The following is a 27,716-nucleotide window of genomic DNA, read 5'->3' as shown; positions in this document are numbered from 1 at the left end:
TTTTAATACTGATTGAATCATGCGTTATCACAGGACATAAGCAGGTGTTTTTGCAAATCTCTTTCATAGTCCACCGCGCTTTTAATTCATGAATTGTGTAATATTTTTGTTGATCGAAATTAAGTATTGAAGCAAAGCGCGGTTTTTTAGTCTATTCAAGCTGTTTATGTTTAACCTCTATCCAAGCATTAATGCAATCAAAATTGCTAGAACTAATAACGAAAAAAAATTGAATCGAATTTGAAAAAAGACACGATTTCTCTTCAACTCAAACGACGACTTTCATTTATACGAGATGTCTAATTTGGCTAGTCTATTCCAAGCACATTTCGAATAGAACAACTTCCTTAGAAAACTAAAAGAATTTCTTAAAGTTTGCTGTGGTATGAACGTTATTGCCGATTAATACATAGCCATAGCCACGTTTCAATTCATCAATTTATTGATTCTCTTTATCAGAAGAAGAAATTGAAGTAGTGATTATAAAATAAAATTATGAAAATCCGAAAACAGAACACAAGCGGGTTAAATTTTTATAAGCGAAACAAATAGGTCCCAGCAAACGACTATTAAAAATGAATATATCCAAGAACAACGTAACAAGATGACTGTATTCACTTTTAACAAAATTGAGAAGCAATTGCTCTAATATGCCACTGTGAAAAAATTTGTCAAAGTTTGACGTCGCAAAAAAAACGAGCTATAGTATTGCAAAATTTGTTGATAATGTACAGGTTTATTGCTTTGCATAGCCGCGGAGCATGGTGGGATTGTGTACATTATATTTGGCAATTGGCATGGATATCTTTATTAAAAAGGCGTATAATTGTCATGAGCTTTATAAGAACAAGAGTTAAACATTAAAATGTTGCCTAGCATTTCAACCACAACAAATACTTTATCGACTATATGGAAGACTCACAGATTTATAGTCAAGACAAGAAGTTGGAGATTTGCGATACTCAAGTGAACTTTCATTCCTTTCGAGGTTTAGAAAACTGTATTATTTTGACGAAATGTATGTATGGAGTTATTAATGTTTACAACTTCATACGAACGCCTGCTGTTTCTATAAACTGTGTTGTATTCTTTTCATATTTTGAATTGTTTACTTCATTTATTGACAATTTCTCCTCAATAATATATTTCTAATAAAATTTTGTCCTAAGAGATTAAGCAAACCATATGTTATTTACAAACTGTCAAAAGCAGATGGACCATACACGCTCTAAAACTTGTTTCGGCTTTCGACATAAAAAATCGAATGTTTGATCATTTATTGAACGAGAGCACTGATTCACTTATACGAGAAGTAATAAGGGATTGTTTACTTTGATAACAATATGGCAGACAAGTTCCGACTCTTTATCATCAAAGGCATACAGGCAAAAGCATACACCAACATTGCCCAACTGTTGGGAAGAATATGCAACATTTTTCAGATTGCCTGAGTCTTTACTACTATTTTCCAAGATTCCTCACTTACGTTAATTTTTGTGACAGTTGGAGTGGGAAGACGCCTGCCCCTTTGCCCCCTCCTCCTATAGACTATGTTTATCAAACAGAAACATGACGGATTCATTCCCCATTCAATGGCACATTCAAACGCGGGTACATGTTCTTTTTTCAAGTATGGTGGCCACCACCGTATCATCATGATTATTTTTAAGCAAAAATGGTATGAATAACTTCAAACTTGATAAAAAAACAAAAAAATATTTTTCATTTACTAAACAAAGCAAATTTTGTCTTCGATCGTTGGCCAAACACACGTGACACGCAACAAATGACGTCATTATAAAGTCATAAATATATGTTGTAAATACACAGTATTAATCATGTTCATACGATCTGTCGTTTTTTCATTGGAATTTATTTGAATCAACTGGAAACTGCAGGCACATTTGAATATTCATACAAGAATATAAAACAAATAAGGGAATGAAAACTTCCATTAAAAGTGAAAAACTGGGCGTTTTAATAAATAATACTCGAAATTCGAGTTTTTTCCATTTCTAATGCAATGAAATTCACGCATAAATGTCATTAGAAGCAGTTTCAAAGTTTAGAGAAATTTACTTATAGCTATTCCTTCAATTACTCGATAACAAGTGCAAAGATATCGCCTCTTTTGGCGTTTGATCGGACACAAAATGTAGTCTTTAGCTTGGAGACACTGTTTAAAGTAATGTTATTTTAACATTTGAGAGGAACTCAAATGTACATTAATATCAAAAGCAAAGCAAGATGGTCATTCCCATCAGTCAACTGCCTCCCTCTTCGTAACCACAATTTCCGTCGGTCATCCATGAGTCTACGTACAGATGAATATAGGCAGTCCCGGATTTACCTTTGTTCGATATACAGGCTAACTGAGGAGAGGGACGGCCAGAGACAAAGACAACGAAATATGACGTCTTTACCCTTCATTGACCCAATGATGGCACTGTGTGACATCTGCTTTGCAATCTGTATAGAATAATCTTATCGATGTTGTGGCTTCACGCGTCCTTACTTTTAATGCACAAAGTACTATCAAAATGTAGCCTTTCTTTGTATAAAGTCCCACAATCACACTTGACCATTTATCCCATTGAAAATAATCGTTTATCTCCATAGTTTGTGACCATTATGGTAGATGCGAAAGCAAACTCCCACATCAGGGAAAACACTAACCAAACCTGACTCGTCCATAAATTGATATATGAGTTAACATACTCATATTTTTTGTGCACACAAAATACGGCTTATCAAAGAATAGTGCGAGCTGCGGCATGGGCCCTTCAAATTGTGGGCCTCTAGGCTATAACCACGTAAGCCTTTAGGTAAATCCGGCCCTGAAGATTGGTTGGATAATCAAATTGCAAAGTTGGTCACATATATTACAAACCTTCAGATAAACACATTTAACCCCTTAAATTTAAACATCTGCCGACTGTGTAATGAAAAATCTTGCTTTTCATTTCCTATTCTTTGCTTTTTTAATCATGTACATAAAATAGAGATGGAAGGCAGTTTCGTACAGAATTTATGTAAATTGGGCACAAGACTATATTTCGAGGATCAACATTTTCAATTCAACATGGGGCGGATAACATTGACCGAGCTCTCAAAAATTCTTGATATCATGTTCAGCCCAGTTCAGCCTCATCAAATAATTGTTAACTTAGCGTCGCCACCTGGCCTGGAAACCATCATACAGAATAGTTGTTTCTATTAAAAAAGTGTCGTCACAAGTTTGGACATGTCTCACATACAAAAATAACTCACGGTTTAAACTACAATTTCAATTTTACTCGATGAAAAACTTTTGAAACTAAAGTTCTCATAGTGCATCTATAACACAAATTAAATATACTAAAATATATAACACAACAGAAGTCTTCATATAATACAACTGTCTTGAACTGTTTAAACTGCCGAGGAATACTGATCCACAGTATTCACGGTCCCTTTACAACATTAGCGAGATAACGAATAAAACTTTTAACCAAACTTTAAATAAATTAAAGGAAACACAGTTTCAACTTTCTATTATCTATACAGGTCGAGAAACTTCGTAGATTACGTAAAATATCTCCTGTCACATTTAACATAAGTAAATATATAGAACATTGTACTGCATGTTGCGAAGTTCCCTCAGCCTCTATTACCTTTAAAGTTCGGTGTCCAGGTCTTGCTCGACTTCCGCTTTTCGTCTTGAGAAAAATCCCTTCTTTGATGGCAATGGTCCTTGAAGCATTGGGACTTGGTTGAAATGTGAAATTCGTATCTATAATATAAAATCCATAAAAAGGGAGAAGACTAGTAGAATTTCGTAACATCTTAAGCCAAGAGTGAGGAAGAGGAGACAGAGCAAGGATGACTGAAGTTTCAAAAGAAACTGGGAAGGAGTAAACACTTACGGTGGCTGGAGCTTGTTTCCACGGTTCTCCATCAATTTGAATGGGAAACAACTTCTTTGTTCTACAATGGTTACATCAAACGTTAGATCTTATATCATTAATCACAAGAGAATATTTAATTGAATCAAAATTGCTTATATACAGAGTTTTATTGAGAAAATCAAATTTCGTTATTCGAATTTCAAATTTTCTTACATCTACATGTGGCATTATAAAACGTTAAATATTCTCGTACATTATGGTAATTGTGGAGCATTGAGCCAGCCTCAGCGCATGCGCTCTAACACCAGCAATGATTTGACCAACATAAAGTGCGTTTTCAAAGCCGACAACTTCAATGAGACCATCTCCAATATCTAAACAATAAAGCAAATATTAATATTTCTGGGAAACCTACCGATAGAAATGTGAATGGAGAGTTCCAAGAACGCCACAAAAACACGAATTCAAGTTTTCCAATTATTTTTATCTGCTTTACAAGTTCAAAGACGTTTTTCCTCATTCCACATCAGCATTAAACTGCAGTTATAGACTGGTAGTCTGGTATGTTTTCTTTACTTAATCTTTGTGTAGTTAAAGTTCGAAAAACTATGAGGCAAGAACAATTGAGAGAAATTAGTAGGATTCTTTAGACAAAATTTGTTTGACGAGGTATTAAAATGTAGAAATCAAAAATATGTCGTTTACTCTGCTTATAATATCTACATCACCAATGATCATAATGAACATTTTAAATGATCAACTAACACGATCCGAAATGATTCAATAACAATTTTAGGGCCAACGTTTTCGTTTTTAAAAGTTTTGTTGCTTAGTAACTCGATAAAAAATATCATGAGGGAGCTGTGGAAATCATTGTCTTGTGAGGTGAAGAACAAACTTTTGCTGTTTTTGTTTTTTTACTCGTCTTCATTTTGCCAAGAACATTTCGTTCTGATGGGAAAGAAGAGAAGGACCGATAGATATGCTACTGATTCTCATCGTTCTTAATGGTAAACTGAACCAATAAAACGTGACGATTCAGTATAGATTACTGAACAAATATTCATCGTGAACGTTTATAATGTTCGTCTGACCAAACAAGAATTTTCCAATAATAACATGAGTTCATTGACTTAAATCATCAAATCAGACAAGGATGTCAAAAAACCATTCGAAACAACTTCGAAAACAAAAAATGCTTTTGAATATTCCTTGAGCAAGTGAAACGGAACAAAATTAAGTCAACGGTATTCCTCAACGACTTGGTAGCAAATTTTTGATATACATATATAGAATGACGATAGCATATAGAGATAAATCCATTCATTTATATTAAACATGTCACATCTCACTAAAAATCTACAGGGTCAAGTTAAATTTGGCAATTTTATAAGGAATCAACTGGACAAAAACATATATTTCTATAAGTGCTGCATTACGTATACTTGGATTGCAGCTACAGATGTATACACGGTAAAATATTACCTTGTTCAGCCCACTCATTATCGTCTTTTCCATTGAATTTTGCTTTCTTATTTTTCTTTCTGGATTTCTTCTTATCCACCTCACCCCATGGATGAGTACCACCTGCGTAGCTCGGAATATTTAAAATTGCAATTCCTTCCAGACTTGGTCCAGCAGCTAGATCTAATTTCTTGCCGTCACACTTAAAAGAATTTGACACTGATTGAACTTTAACATGGAACACTACAGTTGTCAAGTAATTTGGTTATTATTTGCAGGTACCTATTGCTTACAAACTAGAGATTTTTTCAAGAAAAAAATAGAACTGAGCATTGTGTTGTTGTGGGCAGATACTCAAGTATCAATACTTTCGTAAAATATCGATATTTTTAATACCAGTCTCTTGAATAAAATTTATTATTAAAAAAGGTTTTGCATGTGCAGCATGCATTGAAGGAGCATGCGCATTGATGCCGAGCTGTTTTTATAGTTTTTTTGCAGCTTATTTTGACTACTTCGACTTAATGATTTTATAATAAATATTCCAATGCTGACAGTTCGTATTTCTGTCAAATGCACAATATTCTTCTCCCAAAATGATTACGAGAGTGGGGAATTGAATACACATATGTATGCAAGAGCTATCGATAATAGTTGCAATCCTAACAAAGATTACTTAGATTTCAAATCAAACCATCTACATTTTTTAATAAAAATCAGCAAAAATAGAAACCACTCACAATGAGCTCGAGATTTTCGTGAAGATTTTTACAGGTCGCAGAAAAGTTTTCTGATGTTCCATACTCGAAGTATTTGAATTTATTCATTAGTCTAGAAAAATTAATGAGTTAATAAGGGACAATCAGCAAAAAGGCCCGTTCACAAGATCCGATTTTGTCGGATCCAAAAAAACGGATCGAATGAACATATGTAAAGTGAGCTTCCGACAGTCGGGTCCGTCAGGCTGAAAAATCGGATGGAAATAGAACTTGCTCTATTTTCACACGACAAGATCAAAGAAAGCCGACTATTCATGGACTCGCACTCTCTGTACTTTCCAAAATTCGTTTGGCGCAAAACATTTGATGTGATCAAGACTTGAAAACAAGAACTAAAATACGCAAAATATATTGAAAAATGTACTGGATGACATGAATGTCTGCTCCCACGACTTTAAGTATCTAAACGAATATAAATATCAATAAAATTATCGAACGGTTTTTGACTTTTTCCCAACCTTTAAAATGATCCGAAGTCATTTCTTAAATCAAAATATACTTCAATTCATTATTAAGTATTGACGTCATGTAATTTTAATGGTTGGAAACAAGTGAGAAATCCTAATCATCTGGCGGGAATAATGGCCGACATGAGGACACGACGTTGTGCACCTGAGTGACCCTGTATAACCATTATTCTGTGCCTAAAGGAAGAACTATAAATAAAGAGCTTGTGTTTCAAGGAACTTAAAAGAGCGCATGTTGTCATTAAAATAATCCAAATGATGGGTGACTGTTAAATTTCATAGTTTCTAAAATAGAGTAAATTCCACCATGACCTAAACAATTTCTTCTTTCCGCGAAACGTATAGAGTTATTGAAAACGCAATTAGAGAAGTTCACAAGTCACTAATGTCGCGCAGGAATTATTATGCTGTCTTTGGAAACGCTAACGCTTGATAAACTTTAAATTCTGCAAAACCGACGTATAATCCCTTAAAGGTAATACTAAGTATAGGTACCTGCTCTTAAATTTCTCTGGATGAGCCTCTCGTTTTAAGTGAAATGAAAGAGTGATTGAAGCGTCCTAATAAATTTTGAAAAACAATAGCATTTTCATAACAAAGACCACCATCACACAATGTGTTAACGACAAAGTTCATATTAAAACACCACTATTGAGAGATGATCAACATAAAATGAAAATTGAGATAAAAGAACCAACACTGAGTAAAATACAATGCATTTTTGTCTAAAGTGAATCCTCAAACATCGCTGTTTTCTGAACTTACCACTCCGATGGAACAATAGTTGTTGATAATGTTTAAAGGAATTTGATCAGCAACATCACATTCATCAGTATGTTCAACAGTAATCTCCCATCTACAAATTAAAAAATGTGTCCACTGTGAATCAAGAAAAAGTTGAAAACAAAAGTGGAATGACAATCAGTTTTGCTAAATGGTTAAGCTGCACATATACCACAAAGACAACGATAAAAAATTTTAGAGGTAAAAATCAATGATACACGCTTGTATTCGACATGAATGGAATTCCAACCTGTCCAAGGAGACTATTGAACTGTTCTCAACAGATTTCAAAATCTTTGAAAGACGTTCACCCTCGTAGCCTAAAAACACATTCATATTGTGAAAACGTTGAAACATGGATTTTTAGTTCAAAGTTTCGCACACTCTAAGCACAAACATTAGATAATAAATACAAATCTTGAATAAATTCCATACCTCCACCCCATCGTAAATGACGTGAAAGATCATTACCAGTTCCTAAAACCAATCAAAATATTCATTAAGATATAATGCGCTCCTGATAAAAGAGAAAGCAGAAATACCCTAAAAATATTCTTCCAGCATAATAAATGTAAAAGAAACTTATATTTAAACAAACACAGAAAATCACCTACCCAGAGGTAGAATAGCGACCGGGGGCGATTGCGACAAGCAAAGTTTATCTAAAAAAAGTGATTAAAACAATATTAAATAAAGTATCATTTCTCAAGAACAAAAGTATAACAATTTTTGTATCTTACCGAGACAAGAGAGAACCCATCCCGCTGTTCCATCCCCTCCACAACACAAAATATGAAAATTTGGTACGCTCGCGAAAAATTTTAATCTAAAAAGAAAGTGATGAACTTGTAGTAACTTTTTAAAAGCAATTATGAAGCCTGGCTCCAAAAAAAACAAAAACAGTAAAAATCGTTAGAAAAACTAGTGGAAAGCACTAATTGCGTCAATATATCAGCACACCCTTTTTCAGTTAATCCACTGAGTTCCTCAACGCAACTCATTTAATAAAAACTTCTAATTTCATGTTTTGAATTGTACAATCATACCACGTGTATTTTAAAATTAACCAATCACGTCAAAGCTTTGTGAATTACTTCGCAAATGAAAGAAATTGGATTGAATTTTCCCCTGTTTAAATGCTGAAATTTCTTAAATGAAAGAGCTTTTGATGAATTAGTGACGAGCTTTAGAACTAGTGAACTGACTATCGCCAGAAGCTAAGTTACTAGCGATTGATATTGATTGTATTTATAGCGCCGACGATTACTTTGACAGCTGTCAAAAGTAAAATCTTTATGATCATTTAAATATTTGTTTAGCATGACAGCTGAATTTGGGTTTTGTTTTCAACCTGTTCCAATCACCTTAATTCATTCAGTTACGGAGTGATTCAAAAAGCCTTGTTGTAATTAGTTGATTTAAAAATTGCAAATTGTATGATTGGTCAATTCAAAACAGGCAGTTAAGAGTTTTTCCAAAGGGTTTCGTTCAGGAAATACGTAGATCAATTGAAAAACGTGAGCTACTGTGTTGATGAAAAATTTTCGGAACGCTTCTATTGCCGGACCATGATGTCATACTAAGAACTACACTACTACATATTGGTTCCATATGAAAGTTAATGTCATTAAAATTGGTACTATGCACTACACTAGTAGTGCAGAATGGTTTCATGTGATAGTTGACATCGTAAAAACTTGTAGAAGGCAATAATACAGCCTGCCTGGATCCATGTGATAGCTAATACTGTTCAAACTGGTAGCTACTATAGACACTCAATACAGCTTGGTTGCATGTGATACTACAAAACTGAATCGTCAACGCATAATGAACGATGTAGAATAAGAATAAGTTTCATCTACATTCACATGATTTACTTTGAGTGAACGTCCATTAACAAAAAGGAGATTCATTCCGTTGTACTCAATCTGAAAGTACATCGGTTAAAGCTATAAATATAAACACACTCACGAACCCGGGAGTAGGCCCGCCATCTGCAAGATTGAAAACTTGTCTTGGATTAAGAAGATATTGAAATTTCCACAACAATCTACGTGAAGAAAACAACAATCGATGTTAACAATGGTAGTACTCATTCGAAAACATAATTAACTTTTATGCCCTCCCCTAAAAGAATTTAGCTAGCAGCTGTATTTACATAACAAATAACAACATACTTGATGATATGAATAAAATACAATACTTAATCTTTCAAAGACAAAAGAAAACTTAAAGTTACAGACTCCACACGACAACAAAAATCAAAACCACTTTTGATCAAACCTCGTTCCTTGTCGTCCACCGCTTTTAGGATTTATAAAAACAACAAGAGGATTTGTGTTTGGGAGTGGAGTGATCTGTAATAAAAATGAAAAAACATTTACATCAAAATAAAAACTCAAATGAAAATAGCATCTTTACGTGCCTGTATTGGCATTCCATCCAGATTTAAAACGGTGTTACTTCTTGATTGAACAGCGTGATCTTCACAATCACTTCCGCTTCTGTGTTTATTCTGTACGAGAATTCATATCACGAAATAGTAATATGTACATTAGCAAAAGAGAAAAACAAAACGTTAAATTCTCTTCATATTATTTCGTATACATTCCTTTTATTTTGAAAGTAGTCATGCTGCAATAACCACAACCGAGTGAAATAATGTGTTTTGTTGACGCAAGACCACCTATATTTTGCTCGTAGAGATATTCGTAAATCACAAAAGTAAATCAGTTACATAAACAAAGCAATTGCCTCGTTACTTTCTTAAATAAGGTTATTCCACGACGTAAATCACGCGCTGGCACACTTATCTCACATCACACAATTCTAGAAGTCACGAAAAGGTCTAGGTATGCTGGGCCACGCGAAAAACTCATATTTTAAAAACTTTTTTGTAATACTGTATAAAATCAAACTAGTTGCTTACCATGCTGGCAGGGTGTATACAAATAGGTGGCAAAATATGAATGCGATGTTCGCCCAAATCACATTCCAATGGTGTTTGTGACACACACTTGTTATGAATCTACAAGGTAAAGGGATCAAAACTTGTCACATTCATGAAAAAAAGCGTACCATACTATTGTTATACCATAAATGTAATTCTTTCTTTCCTACGTATATGATCAACATTCAACGATTGATCAAGCATTGCACACAATTTGATTATTATATCCACTGATACATATATTCACTACGAAAATTGAAACAAAAAGTTGCTCTTCGCGGTCTCTTTTTCCCCTCATTTTTTTTTGCGGGGGGGAGAGGAAGGGGGTAGTGCTGTGCACCGGAAGTATCGGAGGCCGGAGTTAAGCCGGAGCTCCGCCTATTTTGCCTGTCGGACCCGGAGTTTGTTCCTCTCCGGCAGCAGTCGTTTGTGTTGCGAAATACTGTCAGATTTTGTGGTAAACGTATCAAAACATCTTTATATCAACGAACGATAGCTGTCGGCGAAAATTGATATTAATAATACAAAATGAAAGAGAAATCACAAAACAGGCTTGTCGTGATGAAATTGTAGTTTTTGTGTATTTTCTTCTTCTCATCAATATTTATGCTCTGCTCTAACGCATCGAGCACTGTAATTACGGAAAATCAAGTAAACAAAACTTCCTATATATATATCTAGGTGGTTGCCCCCCTATACATGATAACGCAGCGAGAAAACAAGCCAGTTTCTCAATAAAGATTATGAGTAGAGTATGAATTATCAGCCAGCAACTGCAGCAGAAAAAAATTAACATTGAGATTTTTTATTCGTTGTCACTACGTACTAACGTTGTTTCTTCCCAACTTACCATGATGTGACACCATGTACAATGTAGTCCTGACAGTGAATGAGTATTTTTGATAGTTTTACCACATTTGCTGCATTTCCCAAAGCAATTGCCTTCCACCCAATGATGGTCCATGGTCTAAGAAATACCATGATACATACTCTAAGCAAAAAGCTCCGAACAACAGAAGTAGGCATCCAAGGATAATGAAAAATTTCAAATACAAAAACACTGCCTTTTCACTCGTAATTTGAATCAACCATAAAATGTTTAACGAGACAAACTACATAGCAATAAAAACAGGACAAATTGAGGCAATTTCAGACGCTGTCGAAAGTCTAGTGGCGCTGTTTAATTTTATTATTTCAAATGATGATTGGAATATTGAAGCTCGCGAAATGTTATATCTTATAGTTAACTTCTATTTCCAATAAGACAACATTGACAAGTTTCAACATAACAGCACAAAAAGGAGAAAGAATCTCGATAAAGGAATCGGGTGTTACAGTGATAAAATCGCTGAACAAACGCAGAAAATCAAACAAATCTCTAAATTGCATTGTTTTCACTAAAAAACGAGGAAATGAGATGATGAGATAATGAGAAATTTTCTTACCAACTTTGCTGCTCTTTTTGTTTTAACGTAAGTGTTAATACAAGACGCAGGAACTCGGTTTACACATCTTTCGTGGACAGTAAATTTACAAACTGAATTAAAAATACCATTGTATAAGCAACATAAATATTTATTCGTAATATATTGCAAGGTTTTCAGAATATAGTGCAGGAATAGAATCACTATGGTTGCACTACACAGGCAGTCTGGATAGGAAAGTGGAGGGAGGATAGGGAGTGGAAGGAGAATAGGGAGTGGAGCGAGGATAGGGAAGTGGAGGAAGAATAGGGAAGTGGAGGGAGGATAGGGAGTGGAAGGAGAATAGGGAGTAGAGCGAGGATAGGGAAGTGGAGAAAGACTAGGGAAGTGGAGAGAGGATTGGAAAGTGGAGAGAAGATAGAGACATGATAAAAAATAGATATATATAAGGGTTACAATTTTTCTCATCGACTAAGCAGCAAGCTCGTGGATATACTGTATTGGAATAAATTATGGAAACTTAAAAAAAAGCGTAATAAATAACCAATGTGACCGAGTTAATCTGTATAAACTATTGCAGTAATGGAAAAATGGATGAGGTAAATAGATAGCTGTTGTAACAAATATCGCAACTATACAACTCATGTTCAGTATATAAATTGTACCCACATCCCGGTGTGGCTAATAATATACAAACCATAATGTCACCAACGAAGGAAACAACCTAAGTGGAGAGGGCACAGATGAAAATTTTGCATTAATAAGGCAGAAACTTTCTAAGACAAACAGTACCTAAAAGTGACGTTAAGAAGCAGACAGAACTCCAGTAAAGAGTTACATAACACAAAATTTTGAAAATGCAACAAAGGAAAATAGTGTCCCCAATACATGTTTGAAAAACCTTGACGGCTGCAGGTCTAGGAGGTTATGTAGCTGTACGAAAACCTATGGTCCGGAGTGGCAACAAACAGAAAAGACTGTTACAGGCCAAATATCACAAAAGATGTACACTTGAGGAATGGAGAAATGTGATGTTCACATTTCTCAGCTGTGAAGCATGGTTGAGGATCATTTCAAATCTGGCGCTGAATAACCTACAGTGGGGTTGGAAGGCTGTACAAAATCACTGATACTCTGACAGCAGCCAAGTATAAGCAGATATTTATCCACCACACTGTTCCTACCGGAAGGGCTCTTATTGGTGAAAATTCCTTATCCAACAAAACAACGAGCCCAAGCACACAGCTAGGGTAATCAAACAGTACCTAAAAAATAGGACGCGTGATGGCATGTTGACCGTTCTGAATTGGCCTGCCCAGAGTTCTTATATGAACATTATTGAGCAGGTGTGGACTTATATGGAGAAGGAAAAATTGAAGCGAGCTCCAACAAACTTATAACAACTGTGGATGTGTTTCAGGACATCAAAAGAAACATTTCATTTACATTTATTCTGAGTCTATATGCCAGTGTCCCAAATCGTGTGAAAGAGTTGTGTAAAGCTAGAGGGTTCCACACTAAGTATTAAGCTTAACTTGTACATATTATCTATCTCTGATGTTGATATTAACAGCCAAATGTTGAGTAAATTGATATGTTTCAATTTCAGAAGAAATAAACACACACTGGTTTATTGTTTGATACATTCGTAAATATGTTTCCATAATTTATTCCAATACTGTAATTAAAGAGGTTTTGCCATTGTCTGAGTCATGGTATGTTTAAGAGTGATTGTAGATGAAGTACTAGAGCAGCGCTTACGTAAAGCAGCACTTAACCATTAAATACACTTACATATACATTGTAGTCCCTGACGTCCACGAAATCCTCGACCCGTCAGAGCACAATGACACATGTTACAATGGGCAGGCTTGCTGAAATGTTTTTGACGCCACTAAAAAAATTAAATATTTCCAAACCAATAATCTCCGGCGAGATTCGGCAATACGAGTAATTTTGCACAAAAAACATTTCACTAACTTGATGCTGGCCATCATCTCGTATTTTCTGCAAAAGAAGTAAAAATAAAGCTTCACTTTCCACCGTGCTTTTTAACAGTCTTAGAATACAAGTGCTGGCAATCATATCAAAATACTTTTAAAGCCAAAAAAATAAAAGATAAACTTAATCATTTCATACAACTACTATGAAAACCCTTTATGACATGGATTTTTAGCATACCTCAAAAAATCGGATGGTATAAAGCCCGAACAAGATATTAATTTTTTGTTTTAAGCAAGAAATTATATTTTTGTTCCAAGCAAGATATTATATATTTGTTTTAAGCAAGATATTATTTTTTTGCTTAGCGCCTATCTTTAATTATTTGGGTCGTTGAATTACAACCAGTATCTTTTAGCGTAAATATCTTTCTTCTCTCAACGATGTCATGCCACTTCTATAATCTTTTTCCTTCTATAACTCCTTCTTGATCCTTTTCCCTTCACCTGCCTTTCTGCAGTACAAGTTCCTAGTGCGTTGTATATGTTAACGCTAAATACACAGCCATAAGAATATCTCAGAAGTATATTTTATTATTATTTACCACACTCTCGTTACGGCTCAAGTATACTCATTTTTTATTTTGACATTTTTTCAAAGACTCTCCAATCGCTCACTATCCCACTGCAACATTTTACCTCTGTCCTTTTCCTGCAGTTAGTCTTCAACCCCTCTCATCGTTTGATTTTTTATTCCATACACCAAAAACCACTGCCTGTCCTATAAACTCTGCTGACTGTTTTACAATAATGCACTTTTCAGTTCCCAACTTTTAAATTGCACTAGTTTTTCCGTGTTTTCAATCGTATGTAGCTTTGAGTTACCTGGAACTGCATATCCTCCAGTGTTAACTGAACATATCTTACCTGAATGTCCTCAATTGACTGTCTTCTCTACCTCCTTTCTGAAACTATTTTAGCCACTATTTCTGCAACTAACTCTACCATCTTACTTTGCTGGCCTTTGAATTTCTACATCAAAAGTATTAGCTAGAAATGAACAAGTACATTTCATTCAGTATCGAGAAGTGGGGAGGGTGTCAGATCACAACGTACAATTTTCTCTATATTTTTCTCGGACAGTTCCAAAATAATAACAAGTTGAAGTATTAGATAAAGACAGCCCTAAGAAAAAAACCTATAAGCTAACTGTGGTTACTGACACTATCACATAATCGAATGTTTTATTCTGAACAATGTCTCTAAAGGTTCTCACCGGATCCAGACCCAGCAATACAAGAAGGGGTATAGTCGTTAAACCACCTTTTATCCACTCTTCTAATGAAATTCGACCGTCAGAGTCACAGTCCAACTCCAGCAACATATCCTGTAAAATCTGTAATCAAGCAATCACCAACGGTGAGAGAGACCACAATTTGTTAAGGAGGTAACAAAGAAACAACAAAGCTTAATAAACGGTCCAAAATAATCATAAAGTTTCGTGTTTGATTGCACAGAAGATATGCATGTCACCATTCCTCAGTTTAACAAATTATAAAGGCTAAATAACGCAATGTCCTGCTTAAGGTTTTTAAAGCTGCGAAAAATATTCTTTTGACAAGCGCATTATTCTGGTTGTGCGAATTCAGACAAATCTTCTTTACGTAAAAGAAATGTCAAACAAATTTCGTTGGATGGATGGACATTGGAAGGCACGAAAGGTTCCGCAAAAAATCACAAAAATGGTCAGGGGACGCATTCATAAAAAATATCACTCTTAAGTAACAGTATAAACCATATGGTATAAACAGATCATAATCACCGTAACAGTTACTACCTTTCATAAAACGAAAGATCATTATGTATAAAACCTTGTATAAAACCTTACGGCAAAACCCTCATTCGAACAAACTACTATACAAAAAGGAAAACTAATTCGATGAAGAATACGGCAAAGTGTCGATTGTAATTCTTCAAATAAACAACCAGCATCAAAACCAGGACAGATGATGAAATTTAACGAAACAATATAATGATAACTACAAATGACTTACTGGTTTTAATTCAGTGACGTCCCAGCCTAAATATCTGGCAACACTCATCATTTGCTGTATTATGGATTCTAACTCCTATAAAATGTAACGAGCACTGTCAGTTTGAAACTCATGCCTGTATTCCAAAAACTCACTCACACTCACAGTCATTGAGTGCGACATGAAAATCACACTCTAATCATTGGCAAAGTCATTTCTCCATCTAAGGCATGATTTTCTCTTAGATATTTCAAATCAAGCAATCAGTTGAGTGAAATTGCCGTCTGCGAATAGTTATGAGGTGATTTTCAAGCACCACTCATTGAGTGTGAGCGAGCTTTTAGAAGACGGGCACACGGAAATCCTTTGAGGAAATATAATATCATAGTAACTGAGGTCTATTGGAGTGGGCAGTTGACTAACAAAGATTAAAGATAAAATGGGAAAATATACACCCATTCAAAATGCTGTAACCATGCAAAGAGTTTTTTTTCGTTTTCATTATCTCGCTTAACTCAAACTACCCACTAATTTCAATTAATTAACAATTAATTAATTTCAAACTACGTTCAAATTTCCATTAGACAAATCGAACTTAAATCTCGGCAAGCCTCAAGGGTGAACCTCAAGATAAATCTCAAAAGACAAAATTTCATAAGTAGAAAGTATAAATTCGATTATCATGCACATATAGTTTCAAAAATTCATCATGAAAAATTTCCCTAAATAGCGTTACAATTTTCCTATAGCTCGTATGAAGTTCATAATTATATAAAGTGCGGATCTTTCAAAGCATCACACTTGAAATTTCTGTATGTTGCTTGCTGTTTCTGCTAATGCTTATATATTGACCAAAGTTCAACAACAGCGTCGATAACTAGAACCCACGCCTCGCCTTACGCTATATAACTCAATACATTTTCCGTTTTCGCGAGTTCAAATCATCGGGAGTTTAAAGTTTTGCACTAATCAGGCGCAGTGGCGGATTAAGGGGAGGCTGACTGGGCTACAGCCAGGGGTCCGCAGATTTTCGGGTTCTAGGGGGCCTTTGGCAGTCAAATAATTTTTAAATGATTCATAGAAACAACCAAGTATTGCTACATTTTAACTAAACGCTTGCAGGAAATTTAGAATAAATTTGGCTCAGTTTTTATCATGTTAAAATATATTATGTTAAGATCTATGGACGTATTGCAACAATGCATCTTTTGATCCTAATTTTTTTTCTATTTTAAAGTTCGTGCGGTGCCCACAGCAGATATCAATAGTTGTTAAATTGCAGCGAAAAAATAGTCAACAATTAGTCATCGTTATGCGTAAACGGATATAAACGAACTTCGTATGTTTTTATTGTTATATGAAAATGACTGGATACAAGCATTTCCAAATGTGAACATCACTTCGATTATACCTCTGTATGATGGTTTCAAAATGGTTTTAATTTAGAGATCTTTCTCTTAATTAAAACGCATAAAAAATGAGTTGAGGAGAACAATGGGCCAGGACCGAGTCAGCAAACTATCGCTTATGAGCATCGAGCATGAAATTTTGAATGCACTTGATTTTGACGAGCTTATTGACGATTTTGCGGCAAAGAAAGCACGCAAGAAACCTATTTAAATCATACTTTAACTAAATTGTTTTGTCAAGTTTAATAGCAGTTTGTTTTATTCGTGAAGCCTATCTTTTGTTCAGTGTGGGAAAACTAATCATTTGCAGGGGAATGGGAGAAAGCGGACAGTTTAAAAGGACCGAACCAGAGAGTACAGCCAGGGGCCCGAGAAAGGTTTAATCCGCCACTGATCAGGCGAGAGGTTTATGAAGCATTTTATGCAATAACTGTTGGTTTACAACGTACGTATCGGCTGAAATAAAGAATTAACAGTTTAGAGTTTCCATTTGCTATATTACACAGCAATAAAAATCATCAAGCAACAAAACATTTAAGATGAAACGTTCTAACTTCAAAGCCCATATTTAGCAACACACTTGTAAAATAGAATTAATGTGCATGGCAAGGTCAACATTTGTGGTGAATAAGCATTAAGCTGTGGTATTTTATGTTTTGCTAGATTTGGACTTTGTTTTCTTTTGGTTGTTATAGTAACAAGAAATTGTGATAAACTTGATACAAAAACAAATTAAATGATTATTCAACTTTTTAATTTCTCTAAATAAGGCAGTGGGTGGAGCCGCCTATCCACTACGCAGTAATTAAAGTCAAAGAGATTCTTTCTCCCAGAGTTTTAATAGTAGAAACAACAATCTTCGTTTAAATTTCAGTAACCGCCTTATAGGCCTACATATTATCAGTGCTCAGCCATTAGCTAATAGGTAAATTGTCTGTTTTTACAGTAAAACATCGTTGTCAAGAAAATATTGTCATCATCACATATATAAATAAATATAACATTGCAATCGTTAATGTCGAATGTAACTGTCACAAATCGTTAAACGTGAATAAATAAGAGTGCTCAATACTAAAGTTGAGCGAAGTTTTTGTTATAAAGGTAATAATAATGTTACAACTTAAACACACTTTTTTGTAATTATAGTTTATAATTATAGCTCAAGTTTGCATGCACCAAGGCATGTTACAATAAAAGCAATCAAGTTGAAATATGTGATTGAACCGAATAACACTATACATATTGTATGGGTTATTCGGTAAAGAATATACTAATATATTATCATTATACATATTGTTTTCAAAAGTCTGCTAGTAGTTGGTCAGCATATATTCTGAATGTATAAATTGGTGGAAAAGATTGACATACTTCATGCTTTCAGTGCTTGACTGATGGAGGGATTTACTCCAATTAAGTGTTATAAGCTCAATCATATTTAGAGAAGAAATTATGTTGTTTAAATCATCAGTGAAAAGAAACAAAAACAAGCTCCATGTAAAGAATCTGAAATTACCTGTTGATCAAGATATTCGTTCCCATCTGTATCATAAACACGAAAAACAACTACAATAGAAGAGCATGCCACCTAGTTCTTATTTTGTAATAAATTGAAAACTTTTTAAGGCATAATTAGTTACATGTCATTTCTATGTAAAATGTGTGAAAACAATTTGAAATGAAATTAAAAAAGTGTGGCGGCGATTTTAAATCAGACACTACCCCCCTCTCTTACTTCTGGACACACACATATAGCTACATATACGTACACCGGGCTAACGCAAGAGTGCCATTGAAAATTTATCAAACTTTGTGAAGTTAAACTTTCTTAGTTTCAACTAAATATTTTTGCTGGTGTGAGAAATTTTTTTTCAAAAGAATTACCGTATGTTTGACTTTCACATTACGCTCCAATCAAAATAAAGTAATTCACTCTTTCTCTGCCGGTTTAGCAACAAAAATGTAGAAAATTTCTATATTAAACTTAGACTATACTATGTCGTTTGATGGCCATGACAATTTGTAGGGATATGAAAACATCACATTTCCTGTTTATATGGTGGCCAGGACACCTACAGTGGCGAAATAACATTTTAAGAATTTGGACTTCGAACAATAAACCAAAAACAACTAACTTATAACACTCGATTTAAACCAGTGTTTTAAACCATTAACTAACTAAACACATCTGCTTTAAGTAGGATATATAGTAACTAAAAAATTCATCGAGAGTGGCCGATTATAAACACGTAGGTAGTATATGTATTTCCTTTAACAAAGCTTTTAAAAAACAGATGAATTTCAGCTTGCTGGGCAACATTGATTCAACAAAGTTTTGGAACTTACAGAAACAATCTTAATCAGTGATCCCCTTGACACAATATATTGATAGAAAGTAGTAAGTAGTACTTAACAAGTGGCAGAGATTAACCATACTACATGGAGAGAGATATGTGGAAAACCGAAAACACATGTATTCACTTTCGCATATCTTCGCACGTATTTTGGTTGTCAACAAATAATTAACTCATGTTTAACTGTGTGTACTGTGTAATGGTAATACTCCAAGGGTTTATATTTAATCAGGACTAAAGTTACACCCCTCGTAGCAATCATATCTTTCTTACAAATAGCTAGTATGTTAAATATTCAATTTATTCCTAATACGTTTGCCACATTGCATCGAAAGAAGTTATTATCAAATTAAGGAAGAAAGGAAGAGTCATTATATTTTTTCATTTTATGCTTTGAAAAAGCAACTTTTTTCAACATCTTTAGAGTCGTTTAAAAAATCAATAAAATACATGAAAAATGAATAAATATTCCAATAAAAGTCAATGGCACTCCTTTGATACCACACGCACACACGTCTCTCACAGACAGCCATATACAAAGCTTGTTCTCATGTAAATCACCAGATATCATGCCCATCACAAGAAAGTTAAAGTCATGTGATTACTCTCATTCAAGTTGAAGTCATTTGATTACTTACATTCAAGTTGAAGTCATGTGATCACTCTAGTTGAAGTCATATGATTACTTACATTCAAGTTTGTCTTTAACTTCTCCACCTTCAAGTAAAGATAGGTAGCAAGCAATCTCCCGGATGGAAACCATAGCAACGGTCTCGTGAGCGCTTTTTGTGTTAAATAGCAATTGATCCGTCACCGACTGTTTTTTCTTTGTGGAATTATTGCGTGAGCTTGACGGCGTGTTCTCGACAGAAGAGTTCTTTGTCAAACCTACAAAAGAGACGAGCACTTACTAATGCGCTACGATGTAATTGAACGAGTTTTAACTAAGAGAAATTTACAAAAATTTTTCAATCCCCTCCTTTATTATATAAATCTGATAAAATTTATATTATCCTCTCTTTGCATTTTTCAGTGCGCCTTTCATAAAAAAAAACATTACAGCGAAATACAATCAAAATGCATAAGTTAGAAATTATTTATGGAGAAACGTATATTTGAAACATGGCGGTCTAAACCTGAATGTCCACTCACGAAATACATTTAGATATTGCGGTAATTTCATGAAGAAATCTTGGCTGCGTTTGGACCCGATGTTTCCCTTAACAACAAGCCGTAAACCGAAAGCTTTCGCTTATCTTTGAGTGGTTCGCATATTTTCACAGAGACTTCAGAGCTGTCAAAAGACAAGCTTTGTATCGGGGGTAAACAAACCCTATATATACAATATCAAAAAATCGTTTAAGTCTTTTCCACGGACAGTTAAATATTTACTCTTAGAGAATGAAAATACACAAAATAGCAACAATAATGCATGGGATCAAAAACATGAAACGAATAATTTCAAATCAGGATGAGCTTTGGGCTACTTTTAAATCAAACACGAACTTTCGAATGCATGAAAATCTGGATGGTGTACATTCGATCAATCATAGACGAAAAAATGCTTGGAGTGTGAGGGAAAACGTCTTTAGGTATAATTTAATATTTAGTGAAATAGAGTCTGTTAGGACAAATGAAGAACTATTAATTAGTTAGTATTTCAAAATTTATAGTTAAGAATTGCTAAGAAAACAATTTGATATTTATGATCATTTCTTTTTTGTTTTAATTGGTTTGGTTGCGATCAAAAGTATCCACTTGATAGTACACAGGAGGAATTTCATACCAGACCAATCAGCGGATTTGTTTACATTTAAGTTTAAGCCAATCAGAATGCATAACTTTATAATGGCGGGAAAATCAAAGAATTGCAAATAAAGACTTAGCGAGTTTGGATTTTTAATAGTTTTGTTAAAATGGTATTGTGTAAATAATAAATTTCTTAAAAATAAAACTTTTTTTTCGTGGTTTGTATCTGGAGGTTTAGTTCTTTTATCAACGCCACAATGTAGCCAAACAATTGAATATTAGTTGACTCACTGTAAATGATAAGTAAAAACATATCATACAGCCATCTCACAAAAATTATCGGGTTCTTTTTAGCCAGCCATAGAATAAAGATTATAAGATTATATGTAATTAGATCATTTATTTATGATTGTAGTTATTGCTACATGATTAAGCAAGGTTTTCCTATCATAGTAATGTTTATAAGTGAATTTAGTTTACCGTTTAAAGATATAAGTGATCTTCGAGTGGGTAAAATACGTGATGGCCAGTTTAGACCATCAGATGAAGAGCGAGGTAGGCGATCCAGTTCATGACAAAGTGAGCCAGTTAAATGTGTGTGAGACGATGAATGCGTTATGGCGGCTGTATCTCGGTGAGTGATGGGAATTGTTGCCACTATTGCAGCAGATGTAATACCAGTATGTATACCGCTTTCGGCTAAATTGAACAGCATTAATGCTTTAGTTAAAATACCATGACCTATACGCAAAATTTCCACAGAAGCTGTACTCCACCAGTATTTATCTTTTTAACTCGTTAGCATGCTGCATTAGAAATGTACGAGGCTTCGACGTCATAGTAAACGACAATCAATAAAAGTGCAAGCAACTGCATATGTACAATAAAAAGAGTACTTTATTCTCCGACATATACAAGGGAATGAAAATACAACATCGTATTTTTTCCCATTAAGGATATTCAAACATGCAACCATGACTAAACGCTAAAAATCCCAATAATCACATACATATATCTAAGGTATAGGACATGTTAATACATCCTCATCTTGAGGGTTTGTTGTTTATACGCTAGTCAACACTTGTTTTAAACGAAAACATCATTCAAAACCGGCAAAAATAAAGAGTCTGCCGATACTGTACTTTCCTTTTCAATAAGTACGTATCATATAAGAAAAAAACCTTTCATTTACTGTGATATTTTACCACAAGCATCTCTAATAAAATGGCTTACTATACCTTCACTGATCATTGTTTCTGTTTGGTGTATACTGGATTTTGCCGCATTGTTTATTGGAATTGCCGCATTGTTTATTGGAATTTCCTTACAAAATGTGTGGAACAAATGCTGACATAATTCATCAGAAATGTCGTTGCCAAGATACGCGTTCATAAAGAGTTTAAAGCCATCGTAGTTCATTGGCTAGATTAAAACAGCATGGAAGAAACTTTTTCATAAAGTCACGTCAAAAATGACGAGAAATTGACCTGAATAGCATACCTCTTCTGGTTTATAGAGTAAAAATTCACCATCTCTAAATTGCTTGAGAACATCTTTTAACCTCTTTTTTGAATCTGGGAAGAACACAAAAAAATCTAATAGAATGCAAGCGATATAAGAATACGCACATGTTTATAAAAAAAGATTCAAATATTGATGTTGTATAGTACGTTTTACATACTATATATACACTAGATGTTGTGTAGAATGATTCACATACTATATATACAATAGATGTTGTATAGTACTTTTCACATATTATTTATACACATCATGTTGTGTAGTACGTTTCACATACTATATATATACACTAAATGTTGTATAGTACGTTTCAAATATTATATATACACTTCATGCTGTGTAGTACGTTTTAAATATTATATATACACTTCATGCTGTGTTGTACGTTTTACATATTCTATACTCTTGATAGTGTGTAGTACGTTTCACATATTATATATACACTTCATGTTGTGTAGTACGTTTCACATACTATATATACACTAGATATTGCGTTGTACGTTATACATACTCTACACTCTAGATGTTGTGTAGTACGTTTCACATATTATATATACACTTCATGTTGTGTAGTACGTTTCACATACTATATATACACTAGATATTGCGTTGTACGTTATACATACTCTACACTCTAGATGTTGTGTAGTACGTTTCACATATTATATGTATGTTTTATTTATATTCGTATAAATGTCTAAAGTTAATGATAAGTTTAACGTTGCACTAAAATTGCATTTGGAGGTTTTTCACGTTAACTCACGTAATTTTGGATAAAGTAACACCAACACACGCACACACACAAGGACAATTTCAGTTGTTTGCGGCTTAAGTCGTAGCTTTTTTGAAAGGTTCAATAACAATATAAGGTCGTTTTGTTTGGCTAACGTCAGAAAGTCTTGAAAAAATGTAAACAAACGAGAAAAATTTTTGCGTGCTCATTAGTTTCCAGCATTTACAAACACACGTCAAAAACTTTTGCAGCAAAGAAAAGAAAGCATATTTGCGTTTCGCCGATTCTTATTTCATTGAATAAGTCTTTATTTGAGTTAATTCGCCGATAAAAGCAAATAACCACAGTACATTGCTTCTGGGCTATTTTAATTAATTGATCAATAAATGCTCACGCCCGATGAAAAGAAAATACAATACAGTCAGGGAGAAATAATTTTGATATTGTAAATTTGCTTTCACATATTATAAGCAGCTGCCCCCAATTGCATCTTGACTTTCTATTAAAATCACAATTTATAATATATGATTTATAAGTTTTGTCAGTAAAATAATACAAGATATTGGGGAATATAAATGGGCTCTCTCATGCTGCTTTCATGAAATGAATAAAAATACATCTCTAGTGTAAACATTTAAAAGAAATAAGGATAGTCAAACTATTTAAAGCCGTATTTCTGTAGCAATCACACCACAACCAAAGCATTGACACAATACTCAATGTAACACTTGTACATAGTTATGTAGCTTTTTATAGGCTTTAAGCTGAGGAACAGATTATGTGGAACATCATTTCAACTAATACATCTGAGTGACAAAGGTTTTTAATATTGTTTGTAACTAACTCAGGATGAAGCTGGCTAAATTTCTCAATTTTAGACAAGAAACAAGATACAAAAATTTTCACAGAACCTATTGATACAACTAAGCATTGACATAAAATTATGGGATAAGCCCCTGACGACACTTTTTTATAGATCAAACATCAGTTTTGCATGTGATACAAGATAATTTTCACAGAAATCTATTCCCACATTTATTGTAGAAATGGAATACTTGTAGAATATGACATTTTTCTAAAACGCCTTTTTAGTTTGTAGCATTTAGTCGAAACTGACGATATGTCATGATATTGCATTGCTGGAAGGTATTACCTATCTGTGCAGGTTGTTGTTTTATAAATATACAAATGCGGGACAGTTTCACTATTTCTTTGTCACAAAATATTTTGATTGATTTGTGCATCACAATTGCAGAGAATGCCAAAGTGATATAGCCCTGTCTGATTTTTTCATTGCAATAGAGGCTCCATTGAGCTATTTCATATTTAAAGCAAATTATAGTGCTGAGCAGTACTATTAAAAATTTACTAATATCCAAATTCAACACAAAAACAATTTGCCAAGACAATGAAGCAGGTGTCTAGATTGAGAGTTTAGAGTAAGATAATGTCAAGCAAAGCTATAACTGATTTATTATAAAGAGGACCTTCTAGTCTCCTTTTTCCTAAATTGTCAATTTAAAAAAGCAATGTCAGTTTCTTTTACATAAAAATTGATTTTCCAGAATTTATCTTACAAAATGCTTGTGATTTGTATTAAATTCATAACAATCAAGGCCGAAAAAGATCATGGCGTTAAGCCACAAGATAATTCTCATAAAATACACAACGCACTATAATAATAGCACTCAAACAAAAGGAATACTTTTATATCTAACTCACAAATCTCACATTGCACATGAATCACAACATTTACACATGAGTTGAAATAAACAGGACCAACTCTTTAGAAGCAAAAGGTAATACTAGCAAACGCTAGCGTACGTCGTTTGAACTTTGTCTTACTTGTCATACATTCATTAAAGTGTTACAAAAATAACCAAACCAGTGTCACTTAACTTTCGGACCTTTTCCTGAATATTTCGGGGTGAAATGCTATTTTGTCAAGAACTATAATAGCAAACAGGCACAGCAAAAAAGATAAAAAGGGCCTACATTTTGTGTATGCTTGCAGCTGCTCAAATTCTTCGGCGGATAAAGTATCCCATATGCTTCTTGTCCGAGACACTGACGGTGTGACAGTGACCAGTGCCATCGAAAATAAACTTCTCGTCAAAACTTTTACATTATTACGGGAACCAAAATACACAAATCTGAATGAAAAACAGAAAATCCATTGCCACTTCAATAAATAATTTTCTCCTGGGTGTATAAGTGAATCATAACATCAGTAATGAAATTTTGATTCACATTCTACATTAACATATTGATTACTGAAGTAGAACAATTTTCATGGGAACTTGATGTAGTACATGACATTACAGCTCAGGCATGTATTGGGGAGCAGGGGTGGGACTATAGTAGGGTCTCAATGGGGTTAACTGACTAGCGACAAATAGGAATATAATACCGACCTATCAGAAATATGATTACGGACGAAAAATATTTGGCGACTAGCGACATTTGCTTGAATTGAATATTAAAACAATCTTGACAGTATTGTATTTGTAGAGCCCGCACCTAGGTGGTTTTAAACCTTGAAAACACCACTGGAAAATACTAATCTTTTTTGCAACTATCAATGTTTTTTTTTAATTAGAATTGTTAATTCTGAAAAATATGGCAAAATTTAACTGAGAAATGACAAACTACAGAAATTTTAAAAGACTAGCAACTTATGAATGCCCCAATCGAGAGCCTCCTATAGCACATAGATCCAGCCTTTTTCAATTTTTTAAATCCAACTACAGCGATCTCTACATTTACGCTAACAATACTTGTCAGGGAGAGGAAAATCTATGATTTATACGCAGGGAATGCAACACTAAAAATCACAAAGATGGTGACTACATTCGCCAGTAAATGAGTGGCGTATCCCACGGGCAAATTTAGTACTGCAAAGCTAACACCTCTGTGTTTAATCGCGGTAAAAACAAAAAATTTCTAAGGAGATTAATAATCTTAATGATCTGAAATTTACATAGCAGACCAAACCTAGTTGCGGGCTGGCTACCCTACAGTCAGAAACAAAACTCGTAGAAAAAATTTCTCCTGAATTATGTAATGTGTACAGTGCAGTTACTGATTCATGATTATACTACCTAGAATGGTATAGATACATTAGAACTAATGAAACGTAAAACTTACTAAGGCCTTTGAAAAGTTTGAAAAGTTAAACGTTTAAGTCGTTTGCAGGGGCCAATTTTGAACTATTTTTGCTCCATAAACGTTCTCTCTATAGTATTTGTTACGACTACAACATTGTTTGCATTGATAATTTGGGGGGGGTGTTCATACATGCATGTTACATAATCTGCAGAAAAGGTTGATTTCCAAGGAATTTAATACGGCAGAACCAGTGACGTATGTTTGAACCAGAATGCCCGTGGTCCTTCTAGAATGGGGTGCCCCCCTACATAAAAATATGTCAATTAACTTGTTTTTAATTTATCTACAGAAAAATACCAAATGCAGCTTTCAATTTACTTCAAGGAACACAAATTTACAAATAATCTTTAATGATAAATATCCAGTGCTTCCACCTGTCCAAATACAGACTTACTTTTATATCTTTATTTTCATTTTCATATATAACACCGTTCAGGGTTCTCAATTACAAGCTGATCGCTTGGTTGCCCGTGGCTCTGCCCATCCAGAGAGCTCATAGCAGTTACGCCACTGGGCAGAACATGATTATATGAATATCTCCCCCCCTTGATTATCTAGATGGCTATCTAACCGAATTATACAGGGTGTATAAAAAAAAGGAGACTTTTAGTATTGGCCAATTCTTCAAATTACCTGGCTACTATGCTAAAATCACAATTGCATTATTGAGAAGTGCTGAATCATACAAATTGCGAAGGTCGCGTGATTTCAAAGAGAAGCATTTTTTTTACACAACATAGCTATAGCTATGTAGTATGTTCTCAAAACTGCACATCGTCATGATGCCGTTTACTTTGATGTTTTTCCATTTTATTTAACATCAGCTATGTTGGAGGGCAAAAGAAAATTTTATCAATGCTGTTTTGGTCTCCAGCCAACGTGGGCGAATGTTATGGAATTTGGTAAATCTCAAGAGATTGGTTGCCAATGAAGAATAGCCACAACAAAAACAAGGTACATTGTTACAATGTCACATATTTTGAAAAGAAATTATATGTTTTCATTTGACGTCAAGTGGTCACGTTTGTGGGTTACTTCAAAGTGCAAATGCTCAAAAG

General features: G+C 34.2%; 1 protein-coding gene across 3 annotated transcripts; it reads right to left on the bottom strand.

The window, feature by feature from the left end:
- Positions 1-3,272: 3,272 nt before the first annotated feature.
- Positions 3,273-25,757, bottom strand: LOC124440828 (diacylglycerol kinase beta-like). 3 transcript variants are annotated; one of them, XM_046991271.1, is made up of 27 exons: positions 25,486-25,757; positions 22,737-22,810; positions 22,475-22,658; positions 21,717-21,935; positions 20,178-20,375; positions 18,650-18,675; positions 15,749-15,823; positions 14,971-15,090; positions 13,735-13,761; positions 13,549-13,648; positions 11,776-11,867; positions 11,181-11,297; positions 10,310-10,408; positions 9,806-9,895; positions 9,664-9,737; positions 9,356-9,430; positions 8,121-8,206; positions 7,995-8,042; positions 7,816-7,857; positions 7,631-7,700; positions 7,363-7,453; positions 7,093-7,157; positions 6,092-6,182; positions 5,373-5,553; positions 4,141-4,261; positions 3,906-3,966; positions 3,273-3,772 (listed from the first exon to the last, which is right to left on the bottom strand). In XM_046991271.1, exons 1-27 carry the CDS (start codon positions 25,583-25,585, stop codon positions 3,656-3,658), a joined length of 2,643 nt encoding a protein of 880 aa, XP_046847227.1. In that variant the 5' UTR covers positions 25,586-25,757; the 3' UTR covers positions 3,273-3,655. The 3 variants fall into 3 exon arrangements, with proteins under 3 accessions (XP_046847227.1, XP_046847226.1, XP_046847228.1); XM_046991270.1 differs by having other exon boundaries at positions 18,650-18,699; positions 25,486-25,756; XM_046991272.1 differs by lacking the exon at positions 21,717-21,935 and having other exon boundaries at positions 18,650-18,699; positions 25,486-25,756.
- Positions 25,758-27,716: the final 1,959 nt, after the last annotated feature.

The sequence above is a fragment of the Xenia sp. Carnegie-2017 genome, unplaced genomic scaffold (genome assembly GCF_021976095.1).
Source record: "Xenia sp. Carnegie-2017 unplaced genomic scaffold, XeniaSp_v1 HiC_scaffold_2, whole genome shotgun sequence".
Taxonomy (NCBI): domain Eukaryota; kingdom Metazoa; phylum Cnidaria; class Anthozoa; order Malacalcyonacea; family Xeniidae; genus Xenia; species Xenia sp. Carnegie-2017.
Note: the sequence above shows the minus strand (reverse complement) of the source record. Positions and strands in the feature narration are given on the sequence as shown.

Coding starts and splice junctions, on each gene's coding strand:
- LOC124440828 (XM_046991270.1), bottom strand. CDS start 25,585: ATGGCACTGGTCACTGTCACACCGTCAGTGTCTCGGACAAGAAGCATA. Junction 20,376..21,716: donor ATCACTTATATCTTTAAACG/GTAAACTAAATT, acceptor TCTCTTTTGTAG/GTTTGACAAAGAACTCTTCT. Junction 4,262..5,372: donor TAATGAGTGGGCTGAACAAG/GTAATATTTTAC, acceptor TTTATTGTTTAG/ATATTGGAGATGGTCTCATT.